General features: G+C 31.4%; 1 protein-coding gene across 1 annotated transcript; it reads left to right on the top strand.

Annotated features, from left to right (window-relative positions):
• Positions 1-15,268: 15,268 nt before the first annotated feature.
• On the top strand, positions 15,269-17,070 carry LOC139850689 (glutamyl-tRNA(Gln) amidotransferase subunit C, chloroplastic/mitochondrial-like). The gene is made up of 6 exons (XM_071840245.1): positions 15,269-15,315; positions 15,620-15,858; positions 15,988-16,028; positions 16,668-16,723; positions 16,846-16,897; positions 16,995-17,070. Exons 2-6 carry the CDS (start codon positions 15,643-15,645, stop codon positions 17,068-17,070), a joined length of 441 nt encoding a protein of 146 aa, XP_071696346.1. The 5' UTR covers positions 15,269-15,315; positions 15,620-15,642.
• The last annotated feature ends 652 nt before the right edge of the window (positions 17,071-17,722 follow it).

Raw genomic sequence — 17,722 nt, 5'->3', positions numbered from 1 at the left:
GGTTTTATATTAACTAAACAATACCTTGTTAATTTAATATACAAACTTATAATTCGACGTATTTATATATAACCACATACGCTTAATCGGACACGATGGGCGGGATATTTATAAGTACGAATTATTGTTCATTTGCCGGACACGGGGATGGATTAATAGTCAATGGACTCATTAAAACAGGGGTGGATTACATTCAAGGGTAATTGGTGTAATTGTTAACAAAGTAGTAAAACCTTGGTTTACACGCAGTCGATAACCTGGTGTATTCATTAAACAAAGTATTAAAACCTTGTTACAATTCGAATCCCCAATTAGTTGGAATATTTGACTTCGGGAATAAGAATAGTTTGACGAAGGCTTTCGCTCCTTATATTTATGACTGATGGACTATTATGGACAAATCCGTATGGACATATTAAATAATCCAGGACAAAGGACAATTAACCCATGGACATAAAACTAAAATCAACACGTCAAACATCATGATTACGGAAGTTTAAATAAGCATAATTATTTTATTTCATATTTAATTTCCTTTATTTTATATTTAATTGCACTTCTAATTATCGCATTTTTATTTATTGTTATTGTATTTAATTGCACTTTTAATTATCGTACTTTTTAATTATCGCAAGTTTATTTTATCGCACTTTTATTATTCGCAATTTCATTATCGTTATTTACTTTACGTTTTAAATTAAGTCTTGTATTTATTTATTATTTTACATTTGGTTTTAACTGCGACTAAAATTTTAAAATCGACAAACCGGTCATTAAACGGTAAAAACCCCCCTTTATAATAATAATATTACTTATATATATATTTGTATTTTTATAAAAGTAAACTAATATAGCGTTAAGCTTTGTTTAAAAAGATTCCCTGTGGAACGAACCGGACTTACTAAAAACTACACTACTGTACGATTAGGTACACTGCCTATAAGTGTTGTAGCAAGGTTTAAGTATATCCATTCTATAAATAAATAAATATCTTGTGTAAAAATGTATCGTATTTAATAGTATTTCTTCTAAAATTAATAAGTATTTTATACCCCTTAGCTTTAACATCAATCGACATACAAAAGTTATCTAAAGTCGTTTCAAAAATTCAATTTTGACAATAGTTTAACAAAACGAGACATACCTTATATAAGGATTCATTTACTCGGTTGGTAATATTCAAAAATCCAATTTATCAATCTTGCAAACAAGTTGTTTTAAATATTAATTGCAGATTCAAAAGCAATTCCAATTAACGTCAATCATAATTCAGTTGATCGTATCTTTTAATCCGTTCATCGAAATTATTCGATATCTAAATGAAAAGTTATTGATTTTTCGCCAGCTTTCCAAAAACATGTATATCATATACCTTTTACCAGTAATATATGTATTTAATTCGTGAATCATTATAAACTGTTTAGCGACGAAATTTAGCATACAAGCATGTATAAATATATATACTCAAGCACTAGATATGGATACACAATTAATATATAAAAGATAAAATATGAGTGCTTACGTACCAATATTGAGATTTAATATTGTAGGAAATTACGTAGACGCAACAGAGATGATAAACACTAGGTTTGATTCACAAATATACCCCCGAATATTACCCATAACCTCTTTGACAATAACCCATAATTTCCTTAGCTCTAGCTTGCTCGAAAACCCGTTTCGAAATCATTTGGACATCCCTCCGTCGTGATATTATATATATATTATTATTTTTGTATCGTAAAAATAATAATACTAATACTATTAATAATAAGATTAATAATAATAATCTTAATATTAATAATAATAATAATTATTATTATTATTATAATTATAATTATAATAATTATAAATAATAAATTAAATAAATAACATAAGTAATACGGAGTAATATAAAGTGTGAGAAAACTGAACCAGAATCGTGCAATTTATAGAACTTTTTCTGAAAAAGCACCCCATGCGATCGCATGAGATTTGTGCTTCAAGGCCATGCGATCGCATGGCCCTCTGATCCAGCTCACAAACTTTTGTTTTCTTGTTTGTCGACATATTATTTAAATATATATAATATATTTAATTTATATAATTAATTATATATTATATTAAATTCATGTGCATAGTTGATCTGTAATTTTCGTTCCGATGACTCGTACGTTGTTACTCAACTTATGTCCCGGTTTCGGTTTCTCAAATGCATTTTCGTACACTTAGAAAACTTGCATTTTACGTTTCGTGACACGTACCTTTGTCAAAATATAGCCTTAAATTATCCATAAACTATATCACTCAAAGTATATCTTAATCTTTCGAGTGTTTTGGTCATTTACTTCTATAAATGATTGTCTCGTTATTTATTAATATAATAGTATTTATCAAACGTTTCATAACCAAGTTAATATCTATTCTCAATATTTTTAAACACGTTTTAAAATATACGTCGCAAGTTATTCATACAATTAATATTCTAACTTATCATATATATTTAAATAAATATTTAAACCAATAAGTTTAATGTACGGTATTAAACAATTAATACATTGTTACGTTTTCAAGTTATAGTATATATATATATATATATATATATATATATATATATATATATATATATATATATATATATATATATATATATATATATATATACATATAATTGTTCGCGAATTGTCAAGAACAACCGAAAGGTATTTGAATATATGAAAATAGTTCAAAAATTTTGAGATTCAGTTTACAGACTTTGCTTATCGTGTCAGAAATGTTAATCATACAAAGATTAAGTTTAAATTTGGTCAGAAATTTCCGGGTCATCACAGTACCTACCCGTTAAAGAAATTTCGTCCTGAAATTTGAGTGAGCTCGTCATGACTAACAATAAAAATGTTTTCATGCCGTATATGAGTCGATAACTAGAGTTTTATCACTGTTTGAATAATATGGATAAAACAATCCAATTATTCGAAGCGTATGAGAGAAGTTATCATAATAGAGTGAAATAGAGATTCGTCTTATCTTTTGACGTAGTAACGATTGGTTTCCGATATTTAAGGAATAGAAAATCTTCATAATAAGATTTGATTCTTCGAAATTTAAGGAAATTATGATTTCCTTTGATTAAATGCATAATCTGCCTCGATTGTTATGTCTGATATTTCGCTATAAATTAACTACTTCCGTTTCATTATTTTCACCACTCCTACATCTTCTTCCTCATTTCATACTTCAAAAGATTGTGAAATGCTTCATCCAGTTCTGATTCTTGATATACTTTTAACTTTCATATCTATCATTCTTCTTTTTCATCTACCACCAAAGGAAGTTATTTTCTTCTACCATTACCTTGGGGTTATAGTGTTTTTCATTCTCCCGTGTCTTTATATTGCTATACGCATTGATATACACGGTTTGTAATTTCGGGGTTGTTATAGGGCTTTATATTCTCCGTTATATTTCGGAGCTTCATGCTTCCGTTCTCTCTTCCCGACTTTAAGTCAAGCGAATAATGGTCCAGAATTCGTAGGTATGAATTTCGGAATGAACATAATTAATGTTCTAAGAAAGAAACGGTAATGGCACAATCTGACTTGTCAAATTACCAGAATACCTCGAAAAAGACCGAATCATCAAGAAAAATATTTTCTTTATATGTTTAGAGGTTAAATAGAATAAAAGAGTTATGTAACATGGTTCATGATGAGGGTATGATATGTGAACCTTTGTCACGTTCCATTAGAAACTCAACATGACTTACTGTAATATAATCACGTTGATCAAGTGTCATTGTATTATACTAACTCATGCTTCAGTTCCCAACATTACTTCAAAAATCCATTTTTTCGAATTTTTCAGATTTTAGAAACTAAAATAGTTTCTTTTATGATGTAACACAGATAGCGCGAAGAGGTAATGATTTCAGATAAGAATGTTTTCGAAAAATATCTTCAGAAATATGGAGGATATTTATAATGGGAGATACGATGATATCTTAGAATATTTAAGATAAGATGATGATGAAGAATATTGTCCGCAAAGGTTTTAGAGTAAGGAGCAAGGTATTCGCTAATGATTTCAGCAGACTCTGAATCATTTGCATTCTTTGAAGGTAGATTTAGTCTTTGTGATTTGTTCACAGCCTCCTTCATGGTCTGCTCAATCCGTTTTTCAATTCCAAACCTTCTCTTTTTCTCAGCTTTACCACCATACTATTCTTTATCATCAAACTTTTGACTGTTAAGGTCGTTTATAGTTTTTGCTGCTTCATCAACATTTTTCCAAAATTCGGAGAACTAGTTTCGTTGTTTGGGGTGTTTTTCGGAAACTTCACATTCGAAGTATGTAAGTCCAAGAGGTAGACGTTATATGTACACATATAACTATTGGCGTAGACGTGCTACAAGATTTCAAAATACTGATTGCTAATTCCCGATAGTTGGTATGGCAATTGCCATTACAAGATGTGGATGAGTACATGATACGGTTTCAATGAGTATAAGGATTTTTTGGAAGGTCAATGATCAATGAAGTTGTTGGTAAATTTACTGCTAATATGGTGGAACATGAAAGATTCCCAGATAACAAAAACGTATATGCCAAAGTTACAAGTCTGAAAGGTCATCGTTGACTGGTTAAACGGTTGATAATACTGGATACTTTGAAAAGAAATTGCAAGGTTATTTTTAGTAATAACAATGCTAAAGGATCTTTCACATTTTTGAAGTCAAAGTATAGCTTTGAAAGATGTAGAGATCTAAGAATGATGTTACCCGTTAAATCTTGACTTGGATTCTGATCCGTCAATATCAGAATATGTAATTGAATTTGTATGGAAACGATTGTATATCGCTGTGAGCATAGTTAATAATTTTTGAATCAAAGTTGAAGAATGTACAGTATAACATATTAATTGTGAACTTATATATTTCCCGGGAATTACCTACCCGTTAAAGATTTCACAAGTAATATTTTGTACAAAAGAATTTTTATTATCGTTTTTACGAAAATATATGTATGTATATTTTCTTCAGATGTAATACAGATTTGATGAGTTAATATCATATTAAGCTCATTTGATTTTTGACTTGAATTAGAAATGAATAATCTCTAAAACATTAAAGATTTAATAATCTTTACGGAGTATTTCACTAATGTAATCAATACTCAGTTTTATTGATATTTTCTCAGTGAATCATGTTGGTGCTCATGGAACTCTTGCTAACTTCACAAGGTACGAATGATGTTTTCTAGAAAGTTTCGAATACATCGAAGATGAAAGTATAAAATCAACCATATAATTGAATAATATACTTAGGTTATTATGAAATGGAATTCATTGAGTTGGAAACAGAGATTGTAGTTAACGATGGTTAAGTCATTAACGAAGGATGTACATCATAGCATATTAGTAATATGAATTAACCGAGTAGTACCTACCAGTTAAGATTCACACGTAATAACTTGGTACAAAAAGATTTATTTTGATTTCAAAATTCATATATATTAAATATACATAAAATTTCTTCAGGAGAAATGAGTTAATACTTTATCGGTTATTGTTGCTGGTATTTCTTGATAACTACGGTGCGTATGACATTGATGCTCGTGGGAGAGATTGTGAAGTTGAGGTTTGCGATGCGGATGTTGTTGGTGGTGGTAATGGTACTATTGGCGTTGTTGTCGGTGGTACTGTTGATGCCGGTGATGTTGCTGGTGTCTGTAACCTTTGCACTATATTCTCCAAAGCCACTACCCGAGCACGAAGCTCGTTGACTTCTTCTACTACACCAGGATGATTGGCGGTTCGGACGAGCGGATGAATAAGATCCAGAATTTGAGAGAGTATATGATCATGACGAGATATTCTGGAGATGAGAGAGAAAATGGTATTACGAACAGGTTCGCCGGTAAGTGCTTCAGGTTCTTCGCCCAGAGGGCAATGTGGTGGATGGAAGGGATCGCCTTCTTCCTGTCTCCAATAATTAAGTAGGCTACGAACCCATCCCCAATTCATCCAGAATAGGTGATGGCTGATTGGTTGATCCATTCCTGTTACACTGTCTTTGGAATTCAGGTGAATATCCATATCGGAATAGCTGTCGGAGTTTAAGGATTTTGAACTAGATACGGGATCCATCTTGTATAATTATGGAGATGATTTTTTTATATGAATTAGATTATAGAATTTAGTTTGGTATTCTTCAATACATAATTTACATATGTATATATAATACCAAATTCCATAAATCACGGAGAAATTTTCGGAAGATGTCAGGAAAAGTTTACAGTAACAGATATGCTAAGATATGTATTTTTGTCTATACACTATTTATGCAATAAATACAGGAAAACGTGTCTAGACTTAAGAATGATAAGCATGTAATTTCCGACAAGAACTGATAAGCAAAACTTTTAACATGCAGATACGGTCGAAGTCCAGACTTACTTATGCATCCTAACAACTATCAGTTAGACACACTCATGCAAGACCTGGTTCGCTAGGACCAACGCTCTGATACCAACTGTGACGATCGCTCCAAATCCATATGGACGAACACGTCATTCATCGATTTCATTGCGAGGTATTTGACCTCTATATGATACGTTTTGTAAACATTGCATTCTTTTGAAAAGGCACACCATAAATGAATATTTAAATCAAATGTTTTCGACATCTTATGATTTCTACATATAGACAATTACCATAAATAATAGTTTACAATAGTACTTCCGTTGACAATGCAGTCAAAATAAGATACATGGTGATGATTTGGTGAATGCAACGTTTCCTTGAAAAATATGCCATGTAAGACTCCATGCACATAGCTTGTCTAACATATAATCAAACAGCGGAAGACTCCTGGGGAACCTGAGAATAAACATGCTAACAAGTGTCAACACAAAGGTTGGTGAGTTCATAGTTTTAATGTTTTGCAAAATCTGTACATAAAGATGGATCACAAGATTTCAGTTGTTTCATCCAGAAACGTTTATCAAAATATTCTACAAGATTGAGCACCCTGGTAACTAAACTTTAACGTTATAATAAGTACCCCTGTTTTAACATACATGCAACCAACATGTACAATACACGCAAACCAACGTGTACTAAACTCAAATAGCATACGTCTGTTTTATAGTTCAGGCTAGGGTTTCTATACCTGGAACAGACGGGGATGTCAAGCCCTATGGATCCATATATAACTACTCGCGCCTACCAGTTCTTATAACCGGCAGTTACTAGTTACCAAAGCTAAGGGATTTTCGGTTCAAACTCGGTGTAGAATTTAGTATGTACTTGTATCCATTGCGTTTAAAATAAAGTGCATGTATTCCCAGCCCAAAAATATATATTGCAAAAGCAATTAAAAAGGGAGCAAATGAAACTCACGCATATAAATATTGTAAATCAGTTAATAAAGCATTTGCATGTATTCTCAGCCCAAAAATGTAATGGGTAAAAGGGATCATATGAAACTCACCTTAGCAGCATATAAAGTTGTTCACCAAAATGTGATCGAAACTCGGATTACCAGATAACCGTAGATCTCAACCTAGAGAATATATGTTGGTCAATAAATGTCTATCAAGCTAGGTCAGGTCATAGTGTATCGCAATTCTAATGCTCGAGATCGACATACAAAAGTTATCCAAAGTCGTTTCAAAAATTCAATTTTGACAATAGTTTAACAAAACGAGACATACCTTATATAAGGATTCATTTACTCGGTTGGTAATATTCAAAAATCCAATTTATCAATCTTGCAAACAAGTTGTTTTAAATATTAATTGCAGATTCAAAAGCAATTCCAATTAACGTCAATCATAATTCAGTTGATCGTATCTTTTAATCCGTTCATCGAAATTATTCGATATCTAAATGAAAAGTTATTGATTTTTCGCCAGCTTTCCAGAAATATGTATATCATATACCTTTTACCAGTAATATATGTATTTAATTCGTGAATCATTATAAATTATTTAGCGACGAAATTTAGCATACAAGCATGTATAAATATATATACTCGAGCACTAGATATGGATATACAATTAATATATAAAAGATAAAATATGAGTGCTTACGTACCAATATTGAGATTTAATATTGTAGGAAATTACGTAGACGCAACAGAGATGATAAACACTAGGTTTGATTCACAAATATACCCCCGAATATTACCCATAACCTCTTTGACAATAACCCATAATTTCCTTAGCTCTAGCTTGCTCGAAAACCCGTTTCGAAATCATTTGGACATCCATCCGTCGTGATATTATATATATATTATTATTTTTGTATCGTAAAAATAATAATACTAATAATATTAATAATAAGATTAATAATAATAATCTTAATATTAATAATAATAATTATTATTATTATTATTATTATAATTATAATAATTATAAATAATAAATTAAATAAATAACATAAGTAATACGGAGTAATATAAAGTGTGAGAAAACTGAACCAGAATCGTGCAATTTATAGAACTTTTTCTGAAAAAGCACCCCATGCGATCGCATGGGATTTGTGCTTCAAGGCCATGCGATCGCATGGCCCTCTGATCCAGCTCACAAACTTTTGTTTTCTTGTTTGTCGACATATTATTTAAATATATATAATATATTTAATTTATATAATTAATTATATATTATATTAAATTCATGTGCATAGTTGACCTGTAATTTTCGTTCCGATGACTCGTACGTTGTTACTCAACTTATGTCCCGGTTTCGGTTTCTCAAATGCATTTTTGTACACTTAGAAAACTTGCATTTTACGTTTCGTGACACGTACCTTTGTCAAAATATAGCCTTAAATTATCCATAAACTATATCACTCAAAGTATATCTTAATCTTTCGAGTGTTTTGGTCATTTACTTCTATAAATCATTGTCTCGTTATTTATTAATATAATAGTATTTATCAAACGTTTCATAACCAAGTTAATATCTATTCTCAATATTTTTAAACACGTTTTAAAATATACGTCGCAAGTTATTCATACAATTAATATTCTAACTTATCATATATATTTAAATAAATATTTAAACCAATAAGTTTAATGTACGGTATTAAACAATTAATACATTGTTACGTTTTCAAGTTATAGTATATATATATATATATATAAATATATAAATATATATATATATATATATATATATATATATATATATATATATATATATATATATATATATATATATATATATATATATATATATATATGTATCTATATACATATAATTGTTCGCGAATTGTCAAGAACAACCGAAAGGTATTTGAATATATGAAAGTAGTTCAAAAATTTTGAGATTCAGTTTACAGACTTTCCTTATCGTGTCGGAAATGTTAATCATACAAAGATTAAGTTTAAATTTGGTCAGAAATTTCCGGGTCATCACAGATGAAGCTCTTGAATGATCTTGGATTCTTCAATGATTTGAGTGCTTAGATGCATTTTGATAAGCCCAAGAACTTCTTTGAATCGTATGTTTTCGTCTCTGAATCAGAAAGGAAACTGGTACCCTTGAAATGAAACTGGAAATGGAATTAAATAAGCTAAAAAGTTGGTGAAAAGCACTGTGCGCGGCGCGCACAGTAGGGGTGCGCTGAGCGCACTCTTACCTACTCCACTTTTTCCTTTACAGCTCGACAACGCACGTTCAAATCTTCTTTTCTGTTAAAAGTACGCTTATGGGTGCGCTGAGCGCACTACTGTGCACGCCGCGCACCATCAAAATGTGTGCTTGGCGCACTTTGGTTTTGGCCAAGAAATCCTCTGATCAAATTTTAGCATTGTGCGCTGAGCGCACCCTTTGTGGTGCGCTGAGCGCACTCTTCTGTCTTTGGGTTTCTAGTCTTGTTTTCGATCTCTGAGCTGTTATTATACATAATCTTCATATTTCTTCAAGTTTACAATGATTCTAGACTATATTACAATAATATGGAATACAAACGGAATTACTATATTTACATACGAAATAAACAACAATAGGAAGTGATATTACGACTAAAGATATGACTAATTTGAGTAATATCAAAGGACCTTCAGGATTTGAAAACCAATTACAAATCAAGGAGAACGGAACACGGTACTACAACAACCGTATTTGGGTTCCTCAATTCGAAAATCTGCGAAAGCTAGTCTTGGATGAAGCACATAAGACTAGATATTCTATTCACCCAGGCTCCAGTAAGATGTATCATGATGTGAAAGAATTTTATTGGTGGACTAATCTGAAATATGATATTGCTGAATATGTGAGCAAGTGTCTTACTTGTTTAAAAGTTAAGGCCGAGCATCAAAAGCCGTCTGGTTTACTGCAACAACCGGATATTCCGCAGTGGAAGTGGGAATGTATCGCTATGGACTTTATTACTAAATTGCTCAAGACTTCTAGTGGTAATGATACTATATGGGTCATAGTAGATCGTCTTACTAAATCTGCTCATTTCTTACCGATCAAGGAGACCGATAAGATGGAGAGATTGTCACAACTGTATATCAAAGAAATTGTCTCTCGTCATGGTGTTCCTATATCAATCATATCCGATCGCGACAGTAGATTCACTTTCAGATTCTGGAAATCCTTACAAACTGCTCTTGGAACTCAACTCGACATGAGTATTGCTTATCATCCGCAAACCGATGGTTAAAGTAAACGAACCATTCAAACGTTGGAAGATATGCTTCACGCTTGTGTTATCGACTTCGGCAAAGGCTGGGATAGACATTTGCCTTTGGTTGAATTCTCTTAAAATAATAGTTACCACTCAAGTATTAAGGCTGCACCTTTTGAGGCCTTATACAGGCGAAAATGTAGATCCCCACTGTGCTGGGATGAATTAGAGGACAAACAGTTAACCGGTCCTGAAATCATACACGAGACAACCGAAAAGATAGTTCAGATTAAGAAACGAATAGAAACTGCCCGCAGCCGATAGAAAAGCTATGCTAATAAAGGTCAGAAAGATTTGGAATTTCAAGTTGGTGACAAAGTCATGTTGAAAGTATCCCCTTGGAAAGGCGTCGTTCGTTTTGATAAACGAAGCAAACTAAGTCCGCGTTTTGTTGGACCCTTCAAGATTACTGAAAGAATCGGACCCGTGGCTTATCGATTAGAATTACCTGCTGAACTTAGCAGCGCACACGACGTATTTCATGTCTCGAATCTTAAAAAGTGTCTCGCTGATGACACTCTTGTTATTCCTTTGGATGACATTCGCATTGATGATAAATGCACTTCATAGAGGAACCCGTAGAAGTCATTGACTGATCTGCTAAACGCTTGAAACAAAGCACCATACCTATTGTTAAGATCCGTTGGAATTCACGACGTGGCCCCGAGTATACCTAGGAACATGAAGACCAAATGAAACAGAAATATCCCCATCTCTTCTCAACCGCTGATGCATCCGAGAAGTCTACCTAAAACTTCGGGACGAAGTTTTTATTAACGGGGAGGTACTATAACAACCCTCACTTTTCAACTTCTAAATTTACTGAATTAACCCTAGGGTTATCTACCTGACTATATGTATTAAGGGTTGTTATATACAATTAAATATTGACCGAATAGTAATTTTTAGTCAACAACGTACGCTTAAATAAATAATATATTATTAATTTATATAATTTGACATAATTTAACTAAGTATATAAACTTTGTATCACTTTTATTATTTAGTTAATATATTATATATTTAACTATATAATAAATCCAAATATATATATAAATGTAATAATATTTACAAACTTACTAAAACTATAGTTAATAATTAAAATCATAATTATTATTAAAAATACAAAATACTGAATTATTTATTATTTTTATGCAAAATTTGTATTTATTAATTAAATAAAAATAAAAAAATATTGACAAATATTCTTGGAAAAGTACTAAATCAATTTGTTTATTTTATATATATATATATATATATATATATATATATATATATATATATATATATATATATATATATATATATATATATATATATATATAATCCTTAAAATAAACGAATTTAAAAAAAATAAATAAATAAATTACTTTTTAATTAAAAATTATAATGGAAAACTACTTTTATTATTTTATTTTGTGCATTATCCCATGACCTAACATTTAATACTTTTGAATTTTAAAATCCCATTAAAAATTAAAATATTTCTTTTTATTTTAATTATTTTATTCTTTTTACCTAATTTTTTCAAGTATAAATACCCCTCATTTCTCATTCAAACTCACACCAAAATTTCTCTCATTCTCTCTTTGAAGAATTACTACTAGTAAGTATTCTTTTCTTACTTTTTACTTTTTTACTATTTACTATTTACTTCGGTTTATTATTCTTTTACCGAAACATGTAAATAATGTTATAAATTATATGCAATTAAAATAAAAATAAATAACATGTTATAATTAGTAATATATGTTACTAAAAATTATAAAAGTATTTTTATGAATTAATATATAGGAATTATATTTAAAATCGAATTAATGAATATATATGTATATACGTACCTAACGTGAAGGTTATAATTAAAGATAGCGTACAAAGACTACAAACATCACCGCTACTTGTGGCCTAGGGTGATCCTTGTTACCATTATGGGACGTTTGTGGATCTCGAATGCCAAGACTTAGATTCTTGTCAAGAGATCCTGGGCCGCTCGGTAACAATAGATCATTCGAGTGACTTGCATGTTAGCAACGAAGTTTGGGTGAGATTGTACAACATCTTTGTTAAGAATTATAACCCGAACATTCTTAAACTAGAAGCTTACTATAAGTGGAAGCTTTCCATAAGTAGTAGGTTTCCAAAAATAGAAACTTTTGAGAAATAGGAACTTTTCTCGAAAACCTTCACTGTCAATATAGTTGCTATATTAATAAACATACTTTATGTCAAGTTAGACATTAACTAATCAAACGTCATACCTCTAGGTTGATATCCAGATCACTTACTTGCTTTACTTTCCTTCTTGCGTGGAATACTTCAACTGCTATTTAAGGTGAATTTCATAGCCCCGTTTTTACATTTTTATGTTTTTACATTGGGGTGAGACACATACTTTATTTTAAATGCTTTGACATGCTAGACACAAGTACAAACTTATTATGCGACCAACATGAGTATTTTATTATGTTCATTTGAAACATACAAATCCCTGCTTTGTAATATCATCAATTGCTAGATGAATTAAAGTGGCAAACGGATTTATTATAGATAGCGCTATTGGGAGTAACGTCCCGCACTGTTGACCTCAGGTCAATTGGTGGTATAATAATGATCTCGACAATTACATATGTATTGTTACGGGGTAAAATCGTTTAGTTTTGATATTATACGCTCATGGCATACTTTTGATATACATGATATATCGACTTTATTTAAATCTTGTGGTCTAACAAACTTACTCAAATTTAAACCTATGTTATTCACTCAACCTCGTGTTGACTTTTTAAGCATGTTTGTCTCAGGTAATTAGAAGCTGTTGATGTGCTGCTTTGATGATGATTGCTTGCTATGCTTGGAGTCTTCATGCATTACTTATCATTCCATTTAAAAACATTTAATGCTTTGTTCATTCAATAAAATGTAATGACTATTTATCTTCCGCTGCAAAAACTCAATAAAAGTTATATAAAATGTCTCATATAGAGTCGTTCTCGTTATACAATTGTTTGATTTGATATAATTAGTCACAAATACCCCGGCCCTATTTGGGGGTGTGACACTTATAAAGTTAGCTTACTAACACGAATAATTTTTTATTGATTGCACGAGCTGGCCATCAAACCAGCAAAGCTCCCTTCGCTTAATCGCATCATTTAGGCACCTACCAACACTAAAGTCGTTCCACTCGTACTTTTATCCGAGTTTAAAGATCGGAGTGGTGTTTGGTTTGGGAGAGAGATAGTGACTATTAGAGAGTACTTTTTTTTAGAAAAAGAGGAAAGCAAGGGTTTACATGATGAAAGGGGTATATCGGTAATTTTATTGATAGTAGTTGAACGTGATTGGTCAAAAACGAAAAAAAAAAAAAAATTAGTACAACAACAAACACAACAAAACCCAATACAACGTGGTGTATGGGGAGGTGAGATGTAGACAATCTTTCCCCTATTCGAGAATAAAGACAAGTCATTTCTCCATCCAGAGAGAAAATACCCTCAAAAGTAGAGAAAGTCATCCCTCTTTATTCGACGGATAGAGAAATTGTTTCCGATTGAACCTCCGGCCACTACGTGGATTTTTTTTTTTAAAATAAAATAAAATTGAGACACAATGAAAATCATAAAATCAAATTTTCATCATATTGATTCCGACGGATTATAAAAAAAAATTAGTGAACAAAGAAATGATAAATAAGGGAAATGATATACGAGGACAATTCAAACAGTAAACTCAGGTCCGGTGCGAAATCCAAGTTAGTAACTACCACTACGAATAGATATCGAAACGCGTTAAGAAGATTCGTATCGAGTGGCATAATCCGAGCGTGTATTTAACATTTCAGGACATCTGATCGCCCAGGTGGTTGCTTGCTTAATGCTCAGCAACATTGGCCTTTTCTGTTCAGTATAAATTATGCCTGGCAAACGGGTCAGGTTGGGTCGGTTTGGGTAACGGGTCAAAATAGTTTTGGGTTGAAATGGGTCATAGGTCAAACGGGTCAATTTTTTAAACGGGTCAAAATGGGTCAGGTTGGGTTGGTTTGGGTAACGGGTCGAAACGGGTCACAGGTCAGTTGGGTCAAATGGGTCAAATGGGTTACGTCACTTTTTTACATTTATTACATTATTTTAGTTATTTTTATTTATTATATATACATAAGAACTATTAATATACATAATAAATGATATAACCATTAATGCTTTCATAATTTTTTGATAGATGGGACTTTTTGTGCTTGACCCATTTGACCCATTCACAAAACCCATTTGACCCATTTCTATTATTGATCTTTGAGTATTGATACCTATTAGATTCGTTCCTTCATTTTTTTTTATAGGACTCAATAGGATGTAGAGAAACCCATTTGAATCTTTTTTTAGTTTTGATTTACATTGTTAGGCTTAATTTTTCTCAAGACCCAATTAACCTGAAAGCTTGACCCATTTGACCTGAATATGAGTGTATGGGTCACAATTGCCAGGTCTAGTATAAATCAATTATGTGTATCCATATGTAGGCTTCGTATTTTATCTATATATGATATACAGGTCCATGGGTTCTTAATCCCCATGGATGGTCTGATTGTAGATATACTTAAATAAAATGGCTGCTTTTGTAAAAAAAAAAAAAAATTATAGGTAATTTTATTTATTTACCTGTTAATGTTTATCTAAAATTAGCGTTTAATCTTTTTATATTATTTAGATAAAATACTAAATTTGTATGCTTTATCCCTCACTGATTATCGCTGATTGTACTTAATTCTTTAGCAAATAGATATTACACACTGTTAAATAGTTGTAAACTTCATATTTTGCTTACAAGATAGTCCAATGTCGCTTACTTGATACAGTTTGTTTAGATAAAGCTCTTAAATTCGATTCAATAATATATTAAGAAACAGTGGCATGTGTGTTGATGTATGTAAATTGTTAACTCCAGTTTCAGATTTTAGATTAAAAAAAATGGGAAGCAGAGCATTAGTTGTACTAGCACCATCGTTGTTATGCAATCGTATGCTGTTTAATAAATTATCAAAATCTGGATTTCATCATGCCCTTAGACACAAGGAGAATAGGTTTAGGGTTGGAGCTTGCAACTTCTCGGTTTGTTCGAATTTGGAACGACCCAATGTGGCCCGTTTAGCAGAAACTGCTCGTATATCTCTAACTCCACAAGAGGTATCTGTTTCCAATTTGAACTTTCTTTTAGAAAACAAATGAGTTATGGGAAGATTAAATTGTGTTAACCATCTCAAAATAGACCTTTAATTGGATATTGATCAAATTTTTTTTTTTTTATGTATATAGGCTGAAGAGTTTGGCCCCAAAATCCAGCAAGTGGTAGACTGGTATCTTCTTGACTCCTTCGTTGAGTTTGATTTACTCGTTTACACATTTTTTATGTTGTTCAAACGATCTTAAATAAACCAATCTTGAATACTTGTGATTCTGTAATTTACTTGTCTATCAGTTTATATTATTGTATTTTGTTTTTCTTTCTAACATTAATTGCGTACCACAATGGTGGATGTCATATGTCACTGTAATTTACAATTTCTGATAAAGGATTCAATTGAATCCTGTATCTAACTGTGTAAAATGATCAAAGATATAGCTTGTGTTACAATGACTCTTTTTTGTACCTATTTACATTACATTTGCTCTATGAGTAAGAAATTGACACATACACATTTTTATCTAACTATATTAAGACGAAAATTGACCTGCAAGGCTGTATCCGCTTCACACATTAGATTGTTTTGGCTGTTCACAATTTATTTAGAACATCAAAGATGAGAATAATCGGTACTACGGAAGGCAGTTATATAAATGGGTAAAGATTTTGTTGAAAAAAAAAAAAAATAGTGGTTTACTTCTCTTTCTTCTTGTTAAACTGGTGTAGAATTGTCAAAAAGTTGAACGATATCTCGATTGCAAGTAGATGAAGGCTATTGAGTTTATTTGACATGAATTAATATTTGGTCCAGGTTTGGTCAACTTCAAGATGTGGATCTTCATAGTATTGAACCTTCAATACGTGCAGGTGCTTAGTTCTTTAGATTTTATTATGCTTTTTTGCTTGGTTTGATTATGTTGAAGCACTGCATCTATCTGTTTATCGTTTATAGGGGAGTAACCGAGTAAATATGCACTACTGATTTACAGATACTGAAGCAGGAAGCTTTCGTGAGGATAGTTCAGAAACATTTGCCAATAGGTTAATATCGTTTTTGTATGTCTGTAACATGCTCAATGGGATTTACTATTTTATTTTATATATACAATCTAATATTAATGTATCTGGTGGGTAACAGGGAGGCTATAGTAGCTGCTGTTCCGAGTTATGAGGAGCCATACATAAAAGTTCCGAAAGTTTTGAACAAGGACTAATACTCTAAGGTTAGTAAAGAAACAATTTTTATGTATTCTCTTTTAGTTTCTAGTCACTGATTAGAAACTAATTGTATAATTACCATTACTAATTACCAATAATACTAGATGTGGTCTAATACTAACTGATTTTGTGTAAATGTCTGCTAAATTGTATAGGTTATGTAAGCACATTTTAGTCTAGAATTTGCTTGATATGTTGACATGTTCCAGGAGTCTTTTCTTGGTGACTGATATTTTCTTCTTTGACCCGAATATGACACGTCAGTGACATATGGTTTCATTTATATCTTTGTATATCAATAGCAAATCCTTATGAGGCCTTGCTGTTTACGAAGCTAATTGTTGGATGCGTTCGATAAAACGGAATAATTAAGAGCTATGGTTCAAAATTTGAATGATTCAAAGGTTTGGATTAAAGTTAGTCCTAAACGACAATAACTTGTTTGATAATCATTTTGAATGAACTCCGATAATATAAAATTAATGTATTAACCTTTTAAATGATAGTATTTCAACCCTGAATGGTTCAACACAGATTGCTGAACGGTTCATCATTACTTGTCATTCAGTATCATTAACAAATGCACTAAACAATTTTGCATTCTGGATATTACTTTCGGGTTATATAAATACCTAACATTTTGGTTGG

Source organism: Rutidosis leptorrhynchoides, chromosome 5, assembly GCF_046630445.1.
Source record: "Rutidosis leptorrhynchoides isolate AG116_Rl617_1_P2 chromosome 5, CSIRO_AGI_Rlap_v1, whole genome shotgun sequence".
In the NCBI taxonomy this organism is placed as follows: Eukaryota; Viridiplantae; Streptophyta; class Magnoliopsida; order Asterales; family Asteraceae; genus Rutidosis; species Rutidosis leptorrhynchoides.
The sequence above is the reverse complement of the archived record's forward strand: the minus strand, read 5'-3'. Positions and strand labels throughout refer to the sequence as shown.